A 19,757-nucleotide genomic window follows, 5' to 3' on the forward strand; every position below is an offset into this window, starting at 1 on the left:
CTGCGTATTGCCCAGAGAGAAAAGTCATCAATATCATAGACACGGTTTTACTTACAAGTGCAGTTGATTATTCTTGAACACAGTGACTTTCATTTTTATGAAAAATAAAAATTCTTTCTCACTCTCTCATTCCTCTTTTAAAGGAAAGCAAAACGGGAGAAGGAGAACCGATGGCAGGAAAATATCCGAAGGGAAGAGGAGGAGAAAAAGAAGCGATTAGAGGAAGAAAGAATGCAAGAAAAAGTTCAAGAAAAGCTGAAAGCTGAAGAAGCAGTTGCACTGATGAGAGACAGGGAAAACAAACAACAGCTTCATGAAGAGGAGGACAAAAATAGGCAAGCTGCAATCTTGAGAGAAACGGAACAAAGGCAGAGGCAACTGGAAGAAGATAAAAGAAAGCAAGAGCAAATTGCAAAAGAAGCTGAGGAGAGGCGTAAGAAGAATGAAGAAATAAAGAAGATAAAAGAAGTGACCAACTCTCAAGAGACAGAGAAACGCACTTCTAAATTAAACATACACGAAAAGTTTGCAGATCTGTTGAAACCAACAGAGGGTAAAAGTCTTAAGCCACCCTGGAAAAATGAAGGTAATCTTAGTCTGTTAGATTATTGCTTTAATGATTCTTATTTTCTTGAGTATCATTGCATTCTTGAGATGTATTAGTGTTAACGTGACACTGGCAGACTTATTGTCTAAAATATTGTAGTAATTAAAAAAACAAACACACAATGTTCTATGTCTTTAGTTAGGTATAAATCATCCTATTAATTTAGGTTGTCTTTTGTCAATTTTCACCACCTGCTGCCCTGATGACAAATCTTCCAGTGATCCTGGCTAACAAATTGTGGATGTTGGAAACAATAATATTTTAGCTTTTTCATAAGGCCAGAATTTTCTATGATTAAAGGAGAATGCTAACGTGGAGGAGTTTTTTTGTCAGGTGATGAGTGGATGGACAGGTAATCCTCAGTGACTTATTAATATTGAAATCCACTTTATTTCTGCCTTATTCAATACCTCTTTTTAACAAAAAACTAAAGTCAACATGACTTTCATTGTAGGACTTTGAAAAATAGTGGTTTAACAATATTTTCACTAAAAGCAGTTTTGCTTAATCCATCGTTCATTAGTTCTTGTAAGTTTTCATTAGCTGTTTTTATCACCGAATTAAACAGGAACCAAGTTAGGACAGCGCTGAAAGATATTTGCACAACTTATCTAGACCTTGTAAAACATTCACTGTTAGCAGCATCACTCACAGGCTTTGAGAATGCAGAAGCAAAGAAAACAGAAATTATAGTATTTTGCTTTGTAAGGGTTTTATGTAAAATTTTCACAGTGCTGCTGAACACTTCTTGGAGCAGTGTTATCTTTTCGACTTGGAAAATTATATTTTTGTTAGACGAGACTATATTAAAGTACTGGCCTAGCCAGAGCTGTTTGACAAGAAGGGATGAGAAGATCTCATTTTTTCACTTGAGAAGAAAATGCATTTGATTGCCTACATTACACTTAGTGATTAGCGTGTTAAACCCTGTTTATGCCCTGTATGCATCCCACCAGCCTGTTACTTAGTGATCTCCTCTGATACTTGCTTAGTGTCTTCAAGGCAAGAACTGTGCTCTGCTTATATTCATACCTGTTGCTTAGAATGGTAGAGCTCCAAGTGCTTTCAGCTGTATCAAAACAGTAACCAGTTTTCTTATCCCTTCAGGCAATGCAATTAGTACCTCAGAGTCTAGGAATTCGGTTGCCTTCGTAAATTACAGAGCTTTATATCCATTTGAAGCAAGGAATCACGATGAGATGAGCTTTAATACCGGGGATATAATCCAGGTAAGATTTGCCATTCATATTTAACTTGTGAGAAAACAACCCCTTCCTCTGATCTTGAGATACACAAAGTCCTAGGTGTCAGAAGCATTATGTTGATACATTCTAGACTTAATTACAATTTAAAGTTGATCACTTTTTTTTAACAGGTGAAATTAGGATTAGTTCAGATAAAATCTTTATTTGTATTTTAGAAGTGTCAAGAGTTTGTTTGGAGTAACAGTAGTGAACTCCAAACATAAACTTTCTAAAATTGTGGAATAAAGGAATGATGTAGTTGCGGCAGTTTTTTGTACATTTAGATGCTGGTCTCTAAGTGTCTGCTTGAAATGTGAGTGTAGTAAACAGAGGCATGAATGGCTACATAAGAAGACAAGATTATTAATGGCATATGAAACAGGCCAGTTATTTAACAAGTTGATGTGAAAGGTTCTTCTGAATCTATGTACCATTTTCTAATGTACGGTTAACATAATCTGTGTCTTCTTGTCATTTCCTTTATAAATGCTCTCTCAGGCAGATGTCCGTCCATAGCAGAGTATTCTGCGTCCATTCTGTGTAGTATTCTTCTGGATTCGTTGAGTATGCTATCTGTAATGTTTCAGAGGGATCATAAGACTAGAAATGTTTTCTGGCTTCTTGGTTGAAATCTGAGTCATTTCATTTAATTATATTATTTGTTAGCATAAACAATTTTGAAAGCCTGTGTGGTCAGGTGGACTTGTGAAAACTGATTTACAACTGTGGTGATGCGGTTAATATACATGTATCTAATGTATAAGTACATATGGCTCTCCCCCATTCAGATTGTAATGGTACAGATAGGTGATAGGGGAGAATTCAGAAAGCAGTGTATTATAGAATATTGAAACCTGTAGGTATTAACCTTCAGTTTGATAGAGTTAAATAATTTATTTGCATTTTCACACCAATGAAGTATAGACAAGGAAATAGAAGTAGTTGTTTTGGCTTCCTTTTCAGATAAAATTAACAGTCTCATTTAACTGCTGATGTCCTGTTTTAGAAATATGCCAGCAGCCGCCGCCTCCTCTCCTACCTTCAAGCTCAACTAAGCTAACTAGCTGTTAGTATTTGATTAGCTGCTAATTTTAGCTTGCTTTTTCTTTCTATAGCTTTGACTATATGCAGCATAATGGAGGCTTCAGTACTGATAGGAACATGTGATACAAATGCTCTACTCTTAATCATCACAATAAATAACAGAATTTTTGGATGTGTTTTGTCTGCAGTTAATTGCAGGTCCAGCACATCCTTCCTCCAGTCTTTTACAGAAAACCACTGAGAAATGTGGTTGCACTTCCCCACTTAAGACCACCACAGTTCTCTAAGCAGAGCTGTACCTGTTTTTTGTGCTGCTGGGCCAGCCAGCCACTGTTTCTTGGCTTTGAGTTCAATGAAATGCAACATAATGCATCATAGATTTTGGCAAGCCAGAATCGCTCCAGGTGTCGTATGTGGTCCCCAGTGTCATGTCGTCTGGGGCCTGCTTGAAGGAGTATGACATCTTTGAGGCCTGTCTCCACATGTCTCTAAAGATGGCTGGCAGATTTGGTGTGTTACCTTGGAAGGAGCTGCTGGAGACACAGTGCAATTGCATCACCCTCTTTTTTGAACAGGGCAAAATCAGCTCAGTTCTGAAAAAGGAAGAGAGTAAAAGTGGTGATCCTGTGAGAGTGCTGCACACACTATTCAGAGTGCCAACAGGTGCTGACACATGATATCATCCTCTTGTTTCAGACAGCTAATTGTGTTTTTGTTGTACTTACCCGCCTGTCCATAGGTTGATGAAAAAAATGTTGGAGAACCTGGTTGGCTTTACGGGAGTTTTCAAGGACGTATTGGTTGGTTTCCATGCAATTACGTGGAAAAAATACCAGAAGGAGAAAAACCTTTATCTCCTAAGAAGGCCTTACTTCCTCCTACAGTATCTTTATCTACTACCTCAGCTGCTTCAGAGTGAGCGTTTGTTACATTTGTGTTAAAACTGCTTTTTCAAAGTTAACGCATAATGTGCTGTATAGTATCATTCGATGATACAGAAAATATAAATGCAGAAAACTTACTGACAAGTCTACTTGAAAGTGTTAGCTTGCGTATTTTAAATATTAGATAGTCTGCTTCGCATTGCATAGAATGATCTGTTTTATATTTATTAAAAAAAAAAAACACAATGATTCTACTGAGGTACTTTTAAAATAAAAATTGTCATGTGTTAAATATGCCTGTATTCGTTTTGCAGACCACTTTCACCAGGTAAATCTGCAGAAGAATCTGATTACCAAAATGTACATTTTTCTAGCCTGAACGTTAATACAGCATGGCAACAGAAATCAGCTTTCACTCGCACTGTGTCCCCTGGATCTGTTTCACCCATTCACGGACAGGTAAATTGTGTGAGAGTGGAGAACTTGCTGTTCACATTAATGACGCTTTTTAAGAAAAAAAAAAACTAAACACAAACATGCTTTTCTAATTTTTCTAATACTGTGTGCACTGAACGGGCTGGGGATAACAAACTAGTCTGAATTCTCCACTGCTGTCTATAGACATAATTCCATACATTTCAGAGGACTGGTGACCAAGAATGCTCATGCAATGTGTTTCATAATTCTGTGATTGTTTTCACCTGTAATTAGACACACAAGATATTTGTAACAAGTAAGAAACAGAATTGAGAGAGTGTTCCTGAGTCAATCACTTATATACAAGAATGTAAAGCATTGTCCAGGCAAAAAAAGAAAAAAGTAGTTAGGCCAACGCTTAGGAATGAACTTGCTTAGACTTCAACAAATGATACGTCAGCATATGTTTATTTTTAGCACTTGCACCAGTTAGGGGTAGTATGGTCAGCCAACATCTCCACTTCTGTGTTAACAGGGGCAACCTGTCGAGAACTTAAAAGCACAAGCACTTTGCTCTTGGACTGCAAAAAAAGATAACCACTTGAATTTTTCAAAAAATGATATCATCACTGTCCTGGAGCAGCAGGAAAACTGGTGGTTTGGGGAGGTACATGGAGGACGGGGTTGGTTTCCAAAATCTTATGTCAAGCTCTTACCTGGAAGCGAAATCAAGAAAGAGGAGTAAGTGTGCCTTATTATTGTTTTGTTCTAAAGTTTAAAAAAAGAGGTGTTTTAGAGTGCAAAATCCTTGCAGTGCTTTAAAGTACAGATTCCAATTAATGTTTATAATTTACACCATGCCATTTTAGGCTTTTATTATTTCATTCTTGCAAGCCAAGTAATGTTGGGCTCACTACTGAGTAAATAGACAGTCTTCCAAGCTGAGTGCTGTGAAAAGTCGATGGTGTTTGGTCATTCATCAAGTGCCAGCTTTCTTTTGGTTCATTACCAAGTCAGATCTCTTGCGGTGGAGTTGCTTTGTGCCTCTGAAGGGTGCCAACTTCTAAGTGACCTACAAGGAATTCCTTAACATTCAGCATTAAAAGCTCGTAAGGCACATCTTACAGAAATAGTGCTATTTCTCTTTCTTGGAAAGATCCTTATGTCTAATCTAATGCCGTATGTAACTGCTCAGGTAGTTATTCAGAGCCTGGTTACTGCTGGAGTGGCTGCACCACTGTGTGTGAATTGTTTTTGTTATGTGTTATGATGAAAGGTCTTAGAAATACTCCAGTATGAGAAGTTAGACAAATTTATTTTGTACTTCTTTCAGATAGCATAATTTGTGAATATATCTTGTTCTATAATACTGCTTTTTTTTTTTTTTTTAAGTGTGCTGTGCTCTTGGATGCTACTCACATCTTAAATTCCCATAATATCTGTCACTATTTGAGAGTCAAGGAAGTCTTTGTAAATAATTTAGAGGAAACACCAATTTTAAGACAGCTAAAGTGAGCTTAGTCTTATCCTAAGAAAGATTTTTTCTTGGTCAGACTTTTTAGTTACTCAAACTTTTTTTTCTTTTCACAGACCAGAAGCTATTTATGCAGCTGTAAAGAAAAAACCTAATACACAGTCTTACACAGTAGGAGAGGGTAAGACTGCATGAAATGTATTACTTAATGATATACCCTGTTTCTGCGTAACGGCATGTGACTATGAAAAATTTCTGAGCAAGTCTTTTAATGTTTGTCCAAAAGATACAGTGCAAACGTCGAGCTATTATTATGAGCATCCTAAAACAAGAACTTGAGTAAAATTTGTAACTAATTAAGGTTGAGAATAGGCATATTTTTTTGTTTGTTGGGTTGTGTTTGCTTGTTTGTTTAGGGCTTATGCTCCAGTAATTTACTTCTGAAAATTAAAATATCTCGTACCCATAAGCTGACTTCTCTTCCTGCTGTTCTCTACTGTACTATTCTGTGCTGTAGAGATAGGAGAAGGGATTTTAGTCTTCTGAATGTGGATCGTTCTCTTTTAATCAGTAGGGAGTAGAGAAAGTAAGCATTACTGCAGAAGAATTTGTCAGAAACACTTTCTAAGCCTTTTAATACAGTATATTTCTGTTTCCCCAGTTATTTTTTTATTCCAATTGTGTTTTTCATTTCTGCTGTATTAGATAAGAATGGATTTAATCAGATGTAGGTGTGGAATATACATTCCTGCTATGCAACATAGAGGTAGGGTGGAGTACTTCTTACAAGAGATGTTAAGTTCTCTAGCGGTGGCCTACAGGCTTATCTGCAGTCTGTTCAAAGGGTACTAACTCTCACTCTGCCAAATTAATTTGTCTGTAAGATGTTGTGTACCCTTAATTCCGAGTTGCAAGCACGAGGCCAGCTGTGATTACAATCAGGCAGGTAGGCTGATGCTCAGGCTTGCTAAGACATGATCCACGCTGTGAACACACTGATGAACGTTGGTATCAAAGGTACTTTTGCTTGTGTCTGATGTACTTTTATCCTCTTATCTATTCTCTCCTCCTTTATATGTACTGTTTGCACAGAGTATGTTGCGCTGTATTCGTATTCAAGCTCTGAACCTGGTGACTTGACTTTTACGGAAGGAGAGGAAATTCTCGTGACCCAGAAAGAAGGGGAATGGTGGACAGGGAGCATCGATGACAGAACTGGAATCTTCCCCTCCAATTATGTCAGACCAAAGGATCAAGAAGTGAGTTCTTATTTTGAGTCTTACTTAATGCATGATGCTTTCTCTCAATTTTAGTATATTTCTGTTATTGATACCCACCTATTAGATACTGATTTTAAGCAGAGATTAAAGTCCTTTAGAGAAAAGAAGAGCATAAAGCTTGAGTCCTGAATCAGAGCTCTAGCCACAGTGTCACGTTGACTGTCTCAGTACAGGAGCATGGTATTTTGTTAAATATGGCCTCAGAGTTAAAACCTCTATTTTCTTTTCACATGCTTAAAGGTGGTGCAAAGTCTACTGGTTTTATTGCATATTAAAAGAAGATTGCTTTGTCTTTTTTGTAGGGTTCTAGTAGTGCTGGCAAAACTGGAACAATAAATAAGAAACCTGGTAAGTGTGTTATAACTTCAACGTTTTGGATCGTTTTTAAAGTGATGATGAGTGGTTAGGTTCATAGCAGTGTTTTAATGGCAGCTAGTGTGCTTACCTACAAGTTATGTACCAGTGTATTTCTGTGGAAATGGCTCTTATTGTAACGGAAAAGATAACAAATGCAATTAATATACTGTCTTTTCAGAAATCGCTCAGGTTACTACTGCCTATGCTGCCTCAGGATCTGAACAGCTTAGTCTCGCTCCAGGACAGCTAATACTTATTCTGAAGAAAAATGCTAGTGGATGGTGGCAAGGAGAGCTGCAGGTAATTAATTGAAGGAAACATAATTCTGATTCGATGAACAGTAATGAGGTGATCTTTGGTTTCATTTGACAAAACAAACAAGTAGTGTTTTGAAAGCTGGTTAGAAAGTTGTGGTATCTCATTAGAAACTATATTTGATACATAAGTGCAATTTTCATAGAGGAAATATTCAGCCTTTCCTTGAAATTGTGCACTGAAATCATTAACTGCAATTAAAAATTAATCCATTAACCTTGAACATACACATTTGCCAGAGCATATCAGGATGCAGTTTTATTGAATTGGGCTGGTTTATCCTCTAGCTAGAATTTACCTTTTGAGATGTTTAGTGTTTAATTGGTGTTGGAAGACCAACTTTTTCTCTCTTTAGTAGGTAAAGTTGTGTGACATATTTGTTGCGTTTTTCCGGTCTATAGACTATTTGGTTTCTTGTGTAATAACCATTTAAATGTTTACAGGCAAGAGGGAAAAAGAGACAGAAAGGGTGGTTCCCTGCCAGCCATGTGAAATTACTGGGTCCAAGCAGTGAGCGAACCACATCTGCTGCTCCCACAGGTGACAAAAAAAATAAATAAATTTATATTTCACTTAAAGTATTTCATATAACTGCTTTGGTTGTTCAGATACTAATCTGAATTACATCACTAGCTCAATAGTACATTTAATGGCCTTAACTTACTGTGCATCACTGTGGAAGGTAAAGTCCTAGTCAGAACCTGGGTCTTTTGACAGACATGTCCATTCAGATATTATCTCTGACCATGAGAGGCAAAATCTCATGGCTTCTTAATCAAAACAGTTCTTCATGGGGCCCCTGCTGTGGCTGGTACTTAGCTACCTACCTTACAACAGAAAATCTCAGTCATACAATGACATTTATATCCAGAAATCTATGAGGATCAGCAGTCCATCTTCTACAGAAAAGCTTCTTAATTTTTCTGAATGCCCTGAAGAGTTACACTCTTCTTGTTTGGAAACTCCTTTTGGCCAAATGCCAGCAACAATCTTACAGAATATTAGCAATCATTGGCAAACACCTTAGAATAATACGTACCCTTCTTTCTAAGAAGGGAGACTGAGCTGCAATTTCCATTAGTTTTTTTCATTTGGATGGCTGGCTACAAATGAGATTATTTCACAGAAAAGTAGTTTTTGTGGTTCTGCATGCGTAAATTGTGCTGCTCTCCACAGCTATGACATGCTTATACAACAGCTTCCTGGGTATTACTGGACAAAACTTCCCTTTGACTATGTTTGTAGTTCATGATTAGCTAATGTGTGTTTCCTCTTCCTTTGCTGCATTTTTCTCACAAGTATCAGCTGTAAGATAATCAAACTCACCTTCCCTGCTGAGTCAGTGGAAGAGAGAGAAGTATACTTGATTATATTTTAAATGTTTAGAAGGTCATTAGATCCTATTTCTAATGGAAATAATTTGCTATACAAGTGCATAGATAGATATATAAAATCAACGTAAATATTTCTGTCTGGCCCAGTTCAAAATCTGAGTAAAAGAAAAGGGAGAACAGTTCCGCATCAAGATAAGATCACGTCTGGCATTTTTCTTATGTAACAGTTTGTGACAATGTTGTTTCTTTCCTGTGACTATGTAAAATACTAAAAAGTAATACTTGTGTAACAGCGTTCTGCTAACTTTGTTTTTTCTTAATAGTGTGTCAAGTGATAGCAATGTATGATTACATGGCAAACAATGAAGATGAGCTCAGTTTCTCCAAAGGGCAGCTAATTAACGTACTGAGCAAAGACGATGCTGACTGGTGGCAAGGAGAAATCAGTGGTGTGACAGGTCTCTTCCCCTCAAACTACGTGAAGATGACCACAGATTCTGATCCAAGTCAGCAGTGTAAGCAACATTTTTCTTAAAAAAACATTTTGTTACTTTATTTCAAAAGTGCATTGCTCTTCTTTTGCTTTGTGTTTGGAATTTAGAGTTCCATGCATCAGCTGAATTTATTGGTATTTTAAAAAGTCTTTCTTTAAATACCTTACTATAGTTCTAAGTGCTTTAAATACTTTTCTATTTAACCTACAAACAACCATCACATTACCAACCAGCCAGTGTGTAACAGTAAGGGTGCAAGGGTGAGCTAAAATATTAGATTTGATAGGTGATTACCTTCCATTAAAGATGCTGATGTTTGATAACTTACACTGACTGGGGGTCAGTGCAGGTATATTATGCTTGATTGTAGAACTTCATCAAGTTTTATAAAATATGAAAAAAGTGTCTCCTGTAGTCAACTTTAACTTACATTTAAACTATTTATCAAATCAGTAAAAATAACCACAGAATGGATTAAAAAAAAAAAAAAACAAAAAACACAAACATAGCAAACTTTGCACACAAACATAGTAAATGTTTCTGGTCCCCTGCCCACCTTTCTGTTGCTTTTTTTGTTGTTGTTGTTGTTTTGTCCCCTCTCCACAGAGAAAATTTACTTCCGTTCTTACTCACCTGGCTTTTCATCCTGGGGCACTGTGATTAAATCAACTTTTGATCAGCCCGTGACATTAGTGGCTTTGGGAGACCACTTGGGTTTGGTCTAAAAGCTGATCCTTTCACATACCAAGCCTCCTCCCTTCACTTTCTGTTTTCCCTAAGCATCATTTGTATTTTTCACAATATAAAGATGTGCGTCTGGAAGTCTGCTTGAATCTGGTTAAAAGCTAGTCTGTAGGACTTAAGATTTGATTAGCTTAGCTGTATTGTTAGAGAAGAATTCACAAACTGGAGGTACAACTTTGATTGGAAAGATGAAATATTTTCCCTCTGTAGCTTGCTATGGTACCTGGTCAAACTACAATGTTGCACCATTCTTGAGGTTTTTAGTTAAATTACATCTGTGCTAACATTTTTGGTAACACATTGATGTGTTGGGTTTTTGTTTGTTTTATTTTAAATGCTTTTGACTGGTGTGGCTGAGATGTCAAAAACTTCTGCATTTAGATTGAACCTAACGTACTTTTGATTAGGCGTATCTAAATGACTGAAATATTCCTCTGTTTTTTTCTCTTTTCACGTAGACAAAATCTCAATTTGGAAGAAATAGTATAGACTAAATCCAGACAGGCGATGAAATTAAGGTTAATGGGAACGTTTGATGTGATAATCTTTCTCTTTTTTTGTTAAGTCGTTAGACTCTTTCTCAGACTTCAATGTTGAGGATTAAAAATATTTCCAGCCACATCAAATTGTGGCTGTGTGAAGAGAGTTGTCCTTTGAAAGTATATGGACAAGGCCAGCCAGTCCCAGTCAGCAAAAAGCAGATCTCATCTGTACTTGGCTGTTACAGTTCTGTTTCTCTGAGAAGTTGTTGTCGTCTTCTCTATGAAGCAGATCTGCTGATGCTTAATTAAGAAAACTTGCCTATTGATGAATGAAGAATGTGTTGAGAATCTAAACAAAAAATTCTCTGACTATTTCAAATAAGCCAACTCGTGAATCAGTTTTGTGCTAGAATTTGTCACTCTTGTGTAGTGTTAAAATGAGTGCATCTGGAAACATCAGGAAAAAAACAGCAGCATTCTGTCTAGACCCCTCTCAAAACCAGCATGGCTTAAGTGCAGCATCAGGCAAACACCATTACACAGATTTCTGTGATGGCTCACGTCAGCTGGGCTGCTTTCACATGGGGTGAAGTCTGAGCTAGTAAGTTGTGGTAGCAGTAAGCTAGCGCTACCATTCAATAACCACAGAAATAATTAAATATGTACTGACCGAACTTTCAAACTTCCTTGGATATTTTAAAAATTATTTTTTGCTTATACTTAAATGTAGTGCAGAAATTATTACTGGTGTCCTTGACAAATTGATAAGGAACTATCCCACAGAAGTGTTTCTTTGGTCTTCTAGGGACCAGTTTAGACATATGATAAAAATGAGTATAATTTTAAAAATGTATTCTCATATTTTAAAGAATTCTTAACCCAAGTATTGTAATGCTTTTGTTGACAAATACCAATTTTTCTTACTGTCTCTTCTAGACAGTCAAATGTAATCATATTTGAACGGGAGCAGGCAGATAGGATTTACTCAGATAGGTTTGTAGCTTATGAAAATTCTACTTTTCCCTCAAATCTGAACTCTGCTATATGGGCCACCTTTGTACCCAGAGTCTTTCCTGTTTTTTTTTTTGGTTATAACTGTAATGGCAAACTTCCCTAGCAAAGCATTAACTTAGCTCAGCAAGATGGCTCTTCTCTTCAGTTGCTTAAATAGCTCTCTGAGCAGAATAAGCTATGCTGACAGGATGACTCTTCCTGTCAGTGTAGCTGTACACTCTGGCGCAGGGTCTCTGCAAGAAAAAAAAAGGATGTCGCAGTTCTGTAAGAAGTGCTCTCACTACAGACCAGGTCTTGGTAATTGCAGAACAGAAAGGTCTTGCTCTCAGTGACCTTGGTGATGGTTAGAGCTACTCAGGTTTTAATGACGTTTTAATAGCTCTTATTCTAATGTTTGCCCCCAAATCATCCTGATGCAAATAAAGATGTGCAGGAAGTTTTAAAATATAAATAGCTATAGATTTACTTACAGGAATATCTGTTGTTTTCTTTTCTTCGACTGCTCGCTCATCCGTTGAGGGTCAAATCTTTTGTGTGTTGCCAGTATGTGTGTGGTGCATCTACCAGGCTTTCCTCCTGCTCTTCCCAGGGGGTGCAGGTGGGGAGCACTGACCACTTGACAGCTCTTTCTGATGGCCTGGTCTGATCTGGAGATAATTCTGTCACTTGAGACAATCTTCATCTGCTTTAAACAGTTGGGTTTAGGAACTTGTTCCCTTCTTACATATTGGCTTTTTCAGTTTCCCATCTTGTCCATGGGACCAGTCTGAGCCTTTTCTTTGTATTTTCTTTAGCTGCAACTTTCTCCCCTCATCCACCTCAGATGGAGGCAAGACAAGTGGTCCAGCTACATCGGCATACTTAGTTGCTAGATGTCTTTTGTATCAGAGATCTGCTTGTTCCCTCAGACACATTCTTGCTGAGAGCTGGAAAACTCAGCCAGGTAGACCTGCCTGTGCTCAGTGTGCAGAGCATAAGTTGCGCTCCTCTTACCTGAGGTGTCTCTGAGATTTCTCTTTCATCAAACTGAAATGTACCAGTTCTTTCTGCTTTAATGCATGCATAGTTCCTGTTTCTGTCCACTCTTTTTCCTTTCCATAGGCCAGTGCTGCTGAAGCTCCTCAGGCATCTAAATTATTCCTTCTGGTGCTTAGACCTGAGCTCCAGGTAGTCCCCGCTGCTTTACGAGCACCTCCTTCCGCCCCGAAATCTCACTGCTATACCTTCTGTCAGTGCAGTGGCCTTGGGCAAAGAGGGTTAGACTGGAAGCACTGGGAACAACAGATTCTTTCTCCGTAGACAGCTCTCGACATGCGTATGACAACAGTGTGAATTTCCTTAGCAACGCACTTCGTGGTTTTAGTAATACCAGTGGATCTACCTAATTTTTTCCCTCCCCGAGCCTTACTTGTACATGAGACACGTTAGAGAAATGAGGCAAGTCCCGTCCTTTCACCAACTTCTGTCTTTCCAGAAGCTTATTTCTATGCATGAAAGATCATAATTTCTGTTCACCATTGTCTAATTAGTGAAGCTGACTCATTTTCAAGGGTGTTTGCACTGAAAAACCGACATGTGCACTAACATACTTGGGACAGGTGCGTTTCTGTGCCTGTAGATGGACAATGCTCTGGAAGCACTCAGCGTTCCTGCGCAGTAACTTCTCTTTTCGGCTATGAAGTAAGGGGTTGTGATACCACTGGCTTTGAAGTGTTGCATGTTGCAGGTCTACGTTCACTTTTTAACACATGAAGGCTAAGAACGTATTCTAAGATTTAGTTCACCAGCTCCAGAACATTTACCCCTTTTACCAGGGAGGTAGGAAATCAGTCCCTTAAGGTATAGTTATGCTGTTGTTTAGTGTTTCTAAAAAGAATTGGTAAATCGATCAGGTTTGTTAAAGCTTCCAGGTTGAACGCCTGAAGCCTGCACCACTCCTCCCACAGGATGTGCACTACATCTGCCTTTACCCTGACGTAGCAGTGCCTCTTGTAGACCCTGTAGAGCCCTTGGTTTCTGACGGGAATGTGAAGTGGTGGGGGACTTCCTGGGCAAATACTTACCAGAGACAAGGTTTTAGGTCATTTCAGGCTTTGAACAGAGCTGAACAGGTTAATTTTTATGTGCCGATATGAATAGCACTGAGGCTTTTCTTTACAAGTTGACTTTCTTTCTGCTTTTCTAATGCCTTATTACAAGTTTTTCAGGAGAAATCCTGGAATTGTTGAAATCTCAGGGAATTTTGCCATTGCCTTTTAAAAATAACCTAGGGCTTGACCTTGTGTGTTAAGTCTACATAACAGAAGTCTTCCTTGAGAAGAAAAGTGAGTCAACTGCAGTGGTTTTGAGTCAGTGATGGCTGGTTGCAAGTACTTAACGCTGGGTGTGTTTATAAATATCAAATTGCAAGAGTAGAAGCATGTTATGTCTGTTTTCAGAAAGCTGAGTGTTAGCCATTCCTTTCTGACCTTTGTGGTGTTGTTCTGTCTGTCCATAGAACTCATATGTTTCACTCTTCAAATTTATGTTCATTTTATCCTTCATTTTTTTTTGTTTTTTTTAGGACCCAATGTTGTCTTCCAGTGTGAAAGCACCTCAGAGACCCACTATCCAAGTTTGACTGTAGCGTGGAGGCAGGGTGGCCAGCCCTGCTCAAAAATCTCTGAAACAATCCTTTTGCTTCGTTTGAATGTTAGATCCAGTCAAGAAATTAGGTTTTTGTGGGTTTTCTTATAACATTTACAGTTGATTTGTAAAAGGAGAAAGGATAGTGGGTCTTTGTGTGGCTTTCACTGCTGTTCATTCTTGTTTCCTTTAGCATTTTTCTTTGGCATTGATAATCCTAAGATCATTAGCATGCATATCAAGTTATCGTTTGCATGGTGGGATTGCAGACACACAAAGACCCACTATTTGCACAGTTTATCTGAGCTGTTTTGAATGGGCAGTTGTGTTCTTTTAATGTTGTAATGTACATACTTTGCAGAATTAAAATGTTCGCTGATTACTGTTCTAATGGATTTGATTTAATCTTCTACATATTGAGCTTTTAAAATGACAGCCCATAAGGCTCATCCAGAAACTAAACCCTACCTGTCTGTACTGCTGGTGGTCACTGTGATTACAAACATGCTACACGATCTAAGATTTAGATCTGGTGCAGTCCAGCCTTTAATACCCTTTTTACTGGGGAAAGAAATATTAAGCATAGAATGGAAGATACTTTTTTTTTCTTCCTTCACAGTAGTCCTATAGCAGGAATTCAGGTTGTTTTGGCTTGACAAGTTGTACCCCTAAACAACCTCCTTCCTTGATTCAGTTTTAGCAGATAGTGAATGTGTACTAGTTAGTGCAGTAAGTACTTGTACAGCCTCTGTGCTACTAGACCCTTGCCCTGCTCCTTTTTTTCATTAAATAGTTACGATACTGAGTGGTGTTTTTATCTTGCTACAGTCTTCAGTAACTTAAAGTACCAGCTGAAAGCTGCTGCTCTCTATTTGGTAAATAAATAGCAGCCTAATACATAGGCAGCCTTGGTAAAGAGATGTTGTCAGAAGAGAAACACTAACAGACACATGGAGCTGAAGGCAGAGAATTTTGGTTTAAAAATGGACCTATATTCCTCATCTACAAAGTGCTCCTTGAAGGTACAGTTACGGCACGCTAGCGATACAATGCAGTAAAGGTGCCCACGTTTTATTAGGATGGGGAGAGAGAGGAAATGGGACTTCAGGACTATAAGCCTGATATCCCTTTAAATGAAAAGATTAATCAATCAATAGCAGACTACTCATCTGATGAAATAGTTCTTTGATCCTGTAACAACAGGAGAGATCTAGTCAACACAGTGTTTAATTTAGTTGGTTTCCTGAACTTGGTAACAAAACAGTAAAGGTCACTTATGCAATCAGAAATGTTTACAAACCACTGTATGTTTACTATATTTATATATATATATGAATGTTGTGAAGGTACTATCAGGAAAAGGTTAGTCAAATTGCAGAGATTTAAAAGCCTTTCTCCGAAATTTCTATAGAAAAAGTGGAATGTTACATATTTAATATACTTTATCAAATGATGTATATGTGCCCTTTAAGTCAGAGGTATATCTTTTGTGCAATACAGACTACAGCAATGTGCCTACATATAACTACAAATGGATTTTTATTCTGGATGTATTTTGTCTAAACCAGTATTTTGTCATAGAATGAAATGTTATTGTAGGCAAATAATGTGCTAGATAATTTCTCCAGTATTCTAGCTGACTCGTTTTCCTTTTGAAACTACATTTTTAAATATTTCTGCTAAAATATGCTAATCACTCTGAATTGCCTTCTCTTAATTTCTGGTTTTGAAGGTCTGTTTAATGCAGACTGAACTTTGTTGTGCTACACCAGTGGCGTCAAGCAGTCAGACACTCATGTTAGTCTGAGAATTAGGTGATCTTATGAATTATCCCATTTCTAAGAGGCACTGTGAACCTGTGGGATTTAAGCTAAACTGACATCCCAAATGTTCAATGTCAGTTTTCCTGGAATGTCGAATTGCTACTCATTGATTTTGGAAAAAGAAAAACAATTTCACATCCTATCTGGGATGATTTACAAAATAATATCATGGCATTTTCCAAAAACAACTGTCATTCTACCCAATTTTAATGGTACAGTTGGAGATTAGGGTAGCATCAAGTACAGTTTCACACAAGTAGCCCTGTCGTTGGGTATGTAGATATGAGCGTTACTAATTATTGCAACAGCTGCCCCTCAGTTTGAACTGATGAGTATTGTGATGAAGCATTTTGGGCTTTCACAGTTACCTTCTGATATTTCAGTGTTACTTGAGTATGGTCTAAATTCTCTAATGACAATGGTAATAATAATAATAGACTTAATGCTGATTGAAAAAGATAATGTCCCTGCCATTGGTATTTCTCTTTTCAGAAGTCTGCCTAATACAGGTCAAGCACAATCACCTGAGAGCTCTGCTCTCCTGTCACGTGCTGGTGCAGAAAGAATCGCACAGCTGTATCAGGCTGTCAGTAGGAAAGGCTATGCTGAGGATGTATGTACTGCGGGATTTTAAAATAATCTTCTCTATCAGCAAAGAGGTGCAGCTAATGGAAGCTGTATTTAAATCAGATTTTTTGATTTTAAAGTGTCCAGTCTTCGCTGATTGTGTGTAACCCACTCTCTCATTGATAAATGACCGTGGAGTGAGGTTCAAGTATTGTCCCAGCCAGCCAAGTAAAACTGGCGTTGAAGTGCTCATCCTGGATTTGGGTGTAGACAGTTCAGCTAAGGACAGGGTGAAGGCTAGGGATATTTCTTGAATTGACAGTCCTCCCTGAAGGCCTGAGAGTCTAAGCGTTGCTCAGAGCCACAAGATGTTAAAACCGAAACAAAATATGACATTGCCTGCAGCATAGCACTGGCTTAATGCTGTTTCCTACGGGCCAGCAGAGAATGGGGGCTGTTGTGTAACTGGGGGTGAGAATGCAAGCGATGCTCTAAGTGCACAAGAACAAGGACTGAGCGCTTCCTAATTTTGTAATTGTCTGGTTTGCATCAAAACCTACAAAAGCTTAGTTTTGCAAAAGCTTGATTTCCAAAGCTGAGTTCCCGCTCAGCGATTAGATCCGTGCAGGAAAGTCTTGTGCGACCATCGAGACCCGGTGCAGGTCTGGGTGTGTGAGTAGTAAGTGTGAAAGCAGAGCGCTGCACTAACGTCGTCCTTACTAGTGTTGTAGTTAGGAGCACAGGAGGCATAGAGCTCCACCACAAAGTTACACGCTAACAGTCAAAACATGTCCTGCCAGTCGATGACCATGTGTCCCACCTCAGTGCTTTGTCAGATCGTATCCCTTTGTGATGCTTTGGGGTCGGGGTAAAACACCTGTACATAAGTCTGCTCGTAGGAAAGCTGGCGAACCTTGGCCTGCAGTCGTGTTGGGAGCTGCTGCAGGGTAATGCTACTTCGATGTAATGAACTAATAAACTGCTACTTAATGGTGTGTGCTGCCTTAAAATTACCTTTTGTTGTTCTCTTCAAGCTAGAGTATTAACGTGTGGGGATGGTTGTTCAGACATGCAAACGCAGGCTGTGCTTAGCATGAGGCAATTGTTCATCTTTGTTTTCAAACAAAGTTGTAAGATAACTATGCAAATGTACTTTATTAAAGGGACGCATAAAAGGATCTAGTTTGTCTGTTGTGGTTTTTTTGTTCACCTGGGGAGGTTTTTTTTCCCGTCTGAATAGTTGGGACAAGCATTATGTTACCTGGGTCTGTGACACAGCAACTTAGTTGTGCTTTTTACCTCTTGCACATTGAATCATTAATTTCTTCTTTTGTAGTGGAGAGAGTAAACTGCACATAGTGATTAGGGGAGGTTGGATACAACTCTGATTATGTTTCCTGGGGCCTGATGGAAACCAACCTTTTCAAATTTGCTGGATTAGTTCCTTTCACAGGTTCCAGGAGGCACAGAGGCTACTGACAGCTACAGGCAGTGACAGGAGTACGCTGCAAGTCGAATAGCCTCTCGGTGTGCCAGCAGAGCTGGGAGTGAGAGATGTTCCCCAACACCATCGGTCTGTTCTCTGGCTGTAGTGAAGGGGCTCCTTTAATGCTGCTCCATGCTGAGATGTGCTCTTTCTACAGTAGCCTAGGAAAATAGAGGCAGGTTAACACAAAAAACAAAAGCCTTATCTGCTTTATCCAACCTTATCAACTGGTTTGAGCTAAAAAACAAACCCTCAAAACCAAAAAATCCACAAATCTTAATCCAAGCTATCTCCTTACAAACAGAGTTTATTAAAGTAGGCCACATCTGCCTCTAAATTGTCCTCACTAAATGACCTGGCTGTGATGCCTCTGGGCTTGCTTAGGTATAGACAGATCCTTCAGGGAAGGTGCTTGAGCTCATGTTTGAGGCTCAAGATGTCTTTCCAAAGCTGTCATTTTTTAAATGTGTTTTTTCATTGTTCATTGAGTGGGCAGCTTTGTTGGGGAAGCGGGCAAAGCATGTGGTGCCTAGGCAAATCTGGGCGCCTGTGAGAGCTTGTGACGTCTGGTTTTTACCTCAATTCTTTGGAACTGGCTTTAAGCAAAGAATTTAAATTCACTTCCCCTTTTTGAACAAAGGAAAAAAATGATATATTTTTTTGAAATGGTGATAGATCTTGTTCATCTGTCTTTCACAGAAGGGTTTCTTCAGAAAGTGTCATTCTTCCCCTAGAACTTACCTCAAGTCCAGAATATGTCGGTAATTTGAAAGGTCCCCTCTGCCCCTGGTTTTCAAGTGTTTGAATCTCACGCAGGATAGAACATCTTTTGACTATGAAACTCTAGCTTTCCAAGCAGGGTTAACTAACTTAGTAGCAAGAAAGTATTTCTTGTTCAGGTATATTTGGAGAGGGAAGTGTAATTTTAAACATAAGTTTAGAGACTGGGATTTCCTGTTTATAAACTTTCCAGCTTGTTCTCCCCTGCCGCTGCGAGACAGCTGCTTCCTCATCTTGGAGAGCAGGATTTAACACGAAAGGTGCCACAGCCATGGTAGGCATTGCTCTGTGGGTACGTCCCAAGTTTCAAAGGTACCAGCCTGGCACCACTGGCTTCGCTAGACGTCATTCTCAGGAGGGAGCTAGGCTTCTTTGAACAGCCTGGCGCTGCTCTCGGTGGATGAGGCAGGCTGGATCGCCCTCCAAAGGTAACGTAAACTTCTTATCCAGTCAGCAGAGCGAGGTCAGCCCGCAGCGTGGGCAGCTGTGTTCCCCTCCGCAGGCTCTCCAAAAATGCCGCTGTTTTTATGAGCTGTATGGGGAGCTTGGGACGAAGCTTTGCAAGGCAGAAGCCAAGGCAACAGCTTTCTGCTGCCAAAAAAAGGGCGGTCCTCTTGCTTCCACGCGCATTCCTGGCTACTAAACTAGCAGAAAACTACTGTTTTCCTTTTCTCCCTCAGGATTCCTTTTCTGCCACGGTGTGAGCTGGGAGGCAGCTAAGTGCCAGCAGTGATGCAGGGAAAGGAGGGAACAGGAACGTGGGAGGAGAGCGGGTAGAGCTGCAGG

General features: G+C 39.0%; 1 protein-coding gene across 5 annotated transcripts in view; it reads left to right on the plus strand.

The window, feature by feature from the left end:
- Positions 1-19,757, plus strand: part of ITSN2 (intersectin 2) — an 80,408-nt gene that overhangs the window by 49,006 nt on the left and 11,645 nt on the right. For 2 of the 5 annotated variants that reach the window (XM_035560110.2, XM_035560111.2), the window contains 11 exons: positions 144-586; positions 1,715-1,836; positions 3,635-3,810; positions 4,094-4,238; positions 4,732-4,937; positions 5,787-5,851; positions 6,763-6,929; positions 7,253-7,298; positions 7,486-7,607; positions 8,066-8,162; positions 9,280-9,471. In XM_035560110.2, the coding sequence (XP_035416003.1) occupies positions 144-586; positions 1,715-1,836; positions 3,635-3,810; positions 4,094-4,238; positions 4,732-4,937; positions 5,787-5,851; positions 6,763-6,929; positions 7,253-7,298; positions 7,486-7,607; positions 8,066-8,162; positions 9,280-9,471 (1,781 nt within the window). Of the gene's footprint in view, positions 1-143; positions 587-1,714; positions 1,837-3,634; positions 3,811-4,093; positions 4,239-4,731; positions 4,938-5,786; positions 5,852-6,762; positions 6,930-7,252; positions 7,299-7,485; positions 7,608-8,065; positions 8,163-9,279; positions 9,472-14,253; positions 17,885-19,757 lie in introns of those variants that run through there. The other 3 variants (XM_035560114.2, XM_050710112.1, XM_035560113.2) reach the window with 3 other exon arrangements.

The sequence above is a fragment of the Cygnus atratus genome, chromosome 3 (genome assembly GCF_013377495.2).
Source record: "Cygnus atratus isolate AKBS03 ecotype Queensland, Australia chromosome 3, CAtr_DNAZoo_HiC_assembly, whole genome shotgun sequence".
Taxonomy (NCBI): domain Eukaryota; kingdom Metazoa; phylum Chordata; class Aves; order Anseriformes; family Anatidae; genus Cygnus; species Cygnus atratus.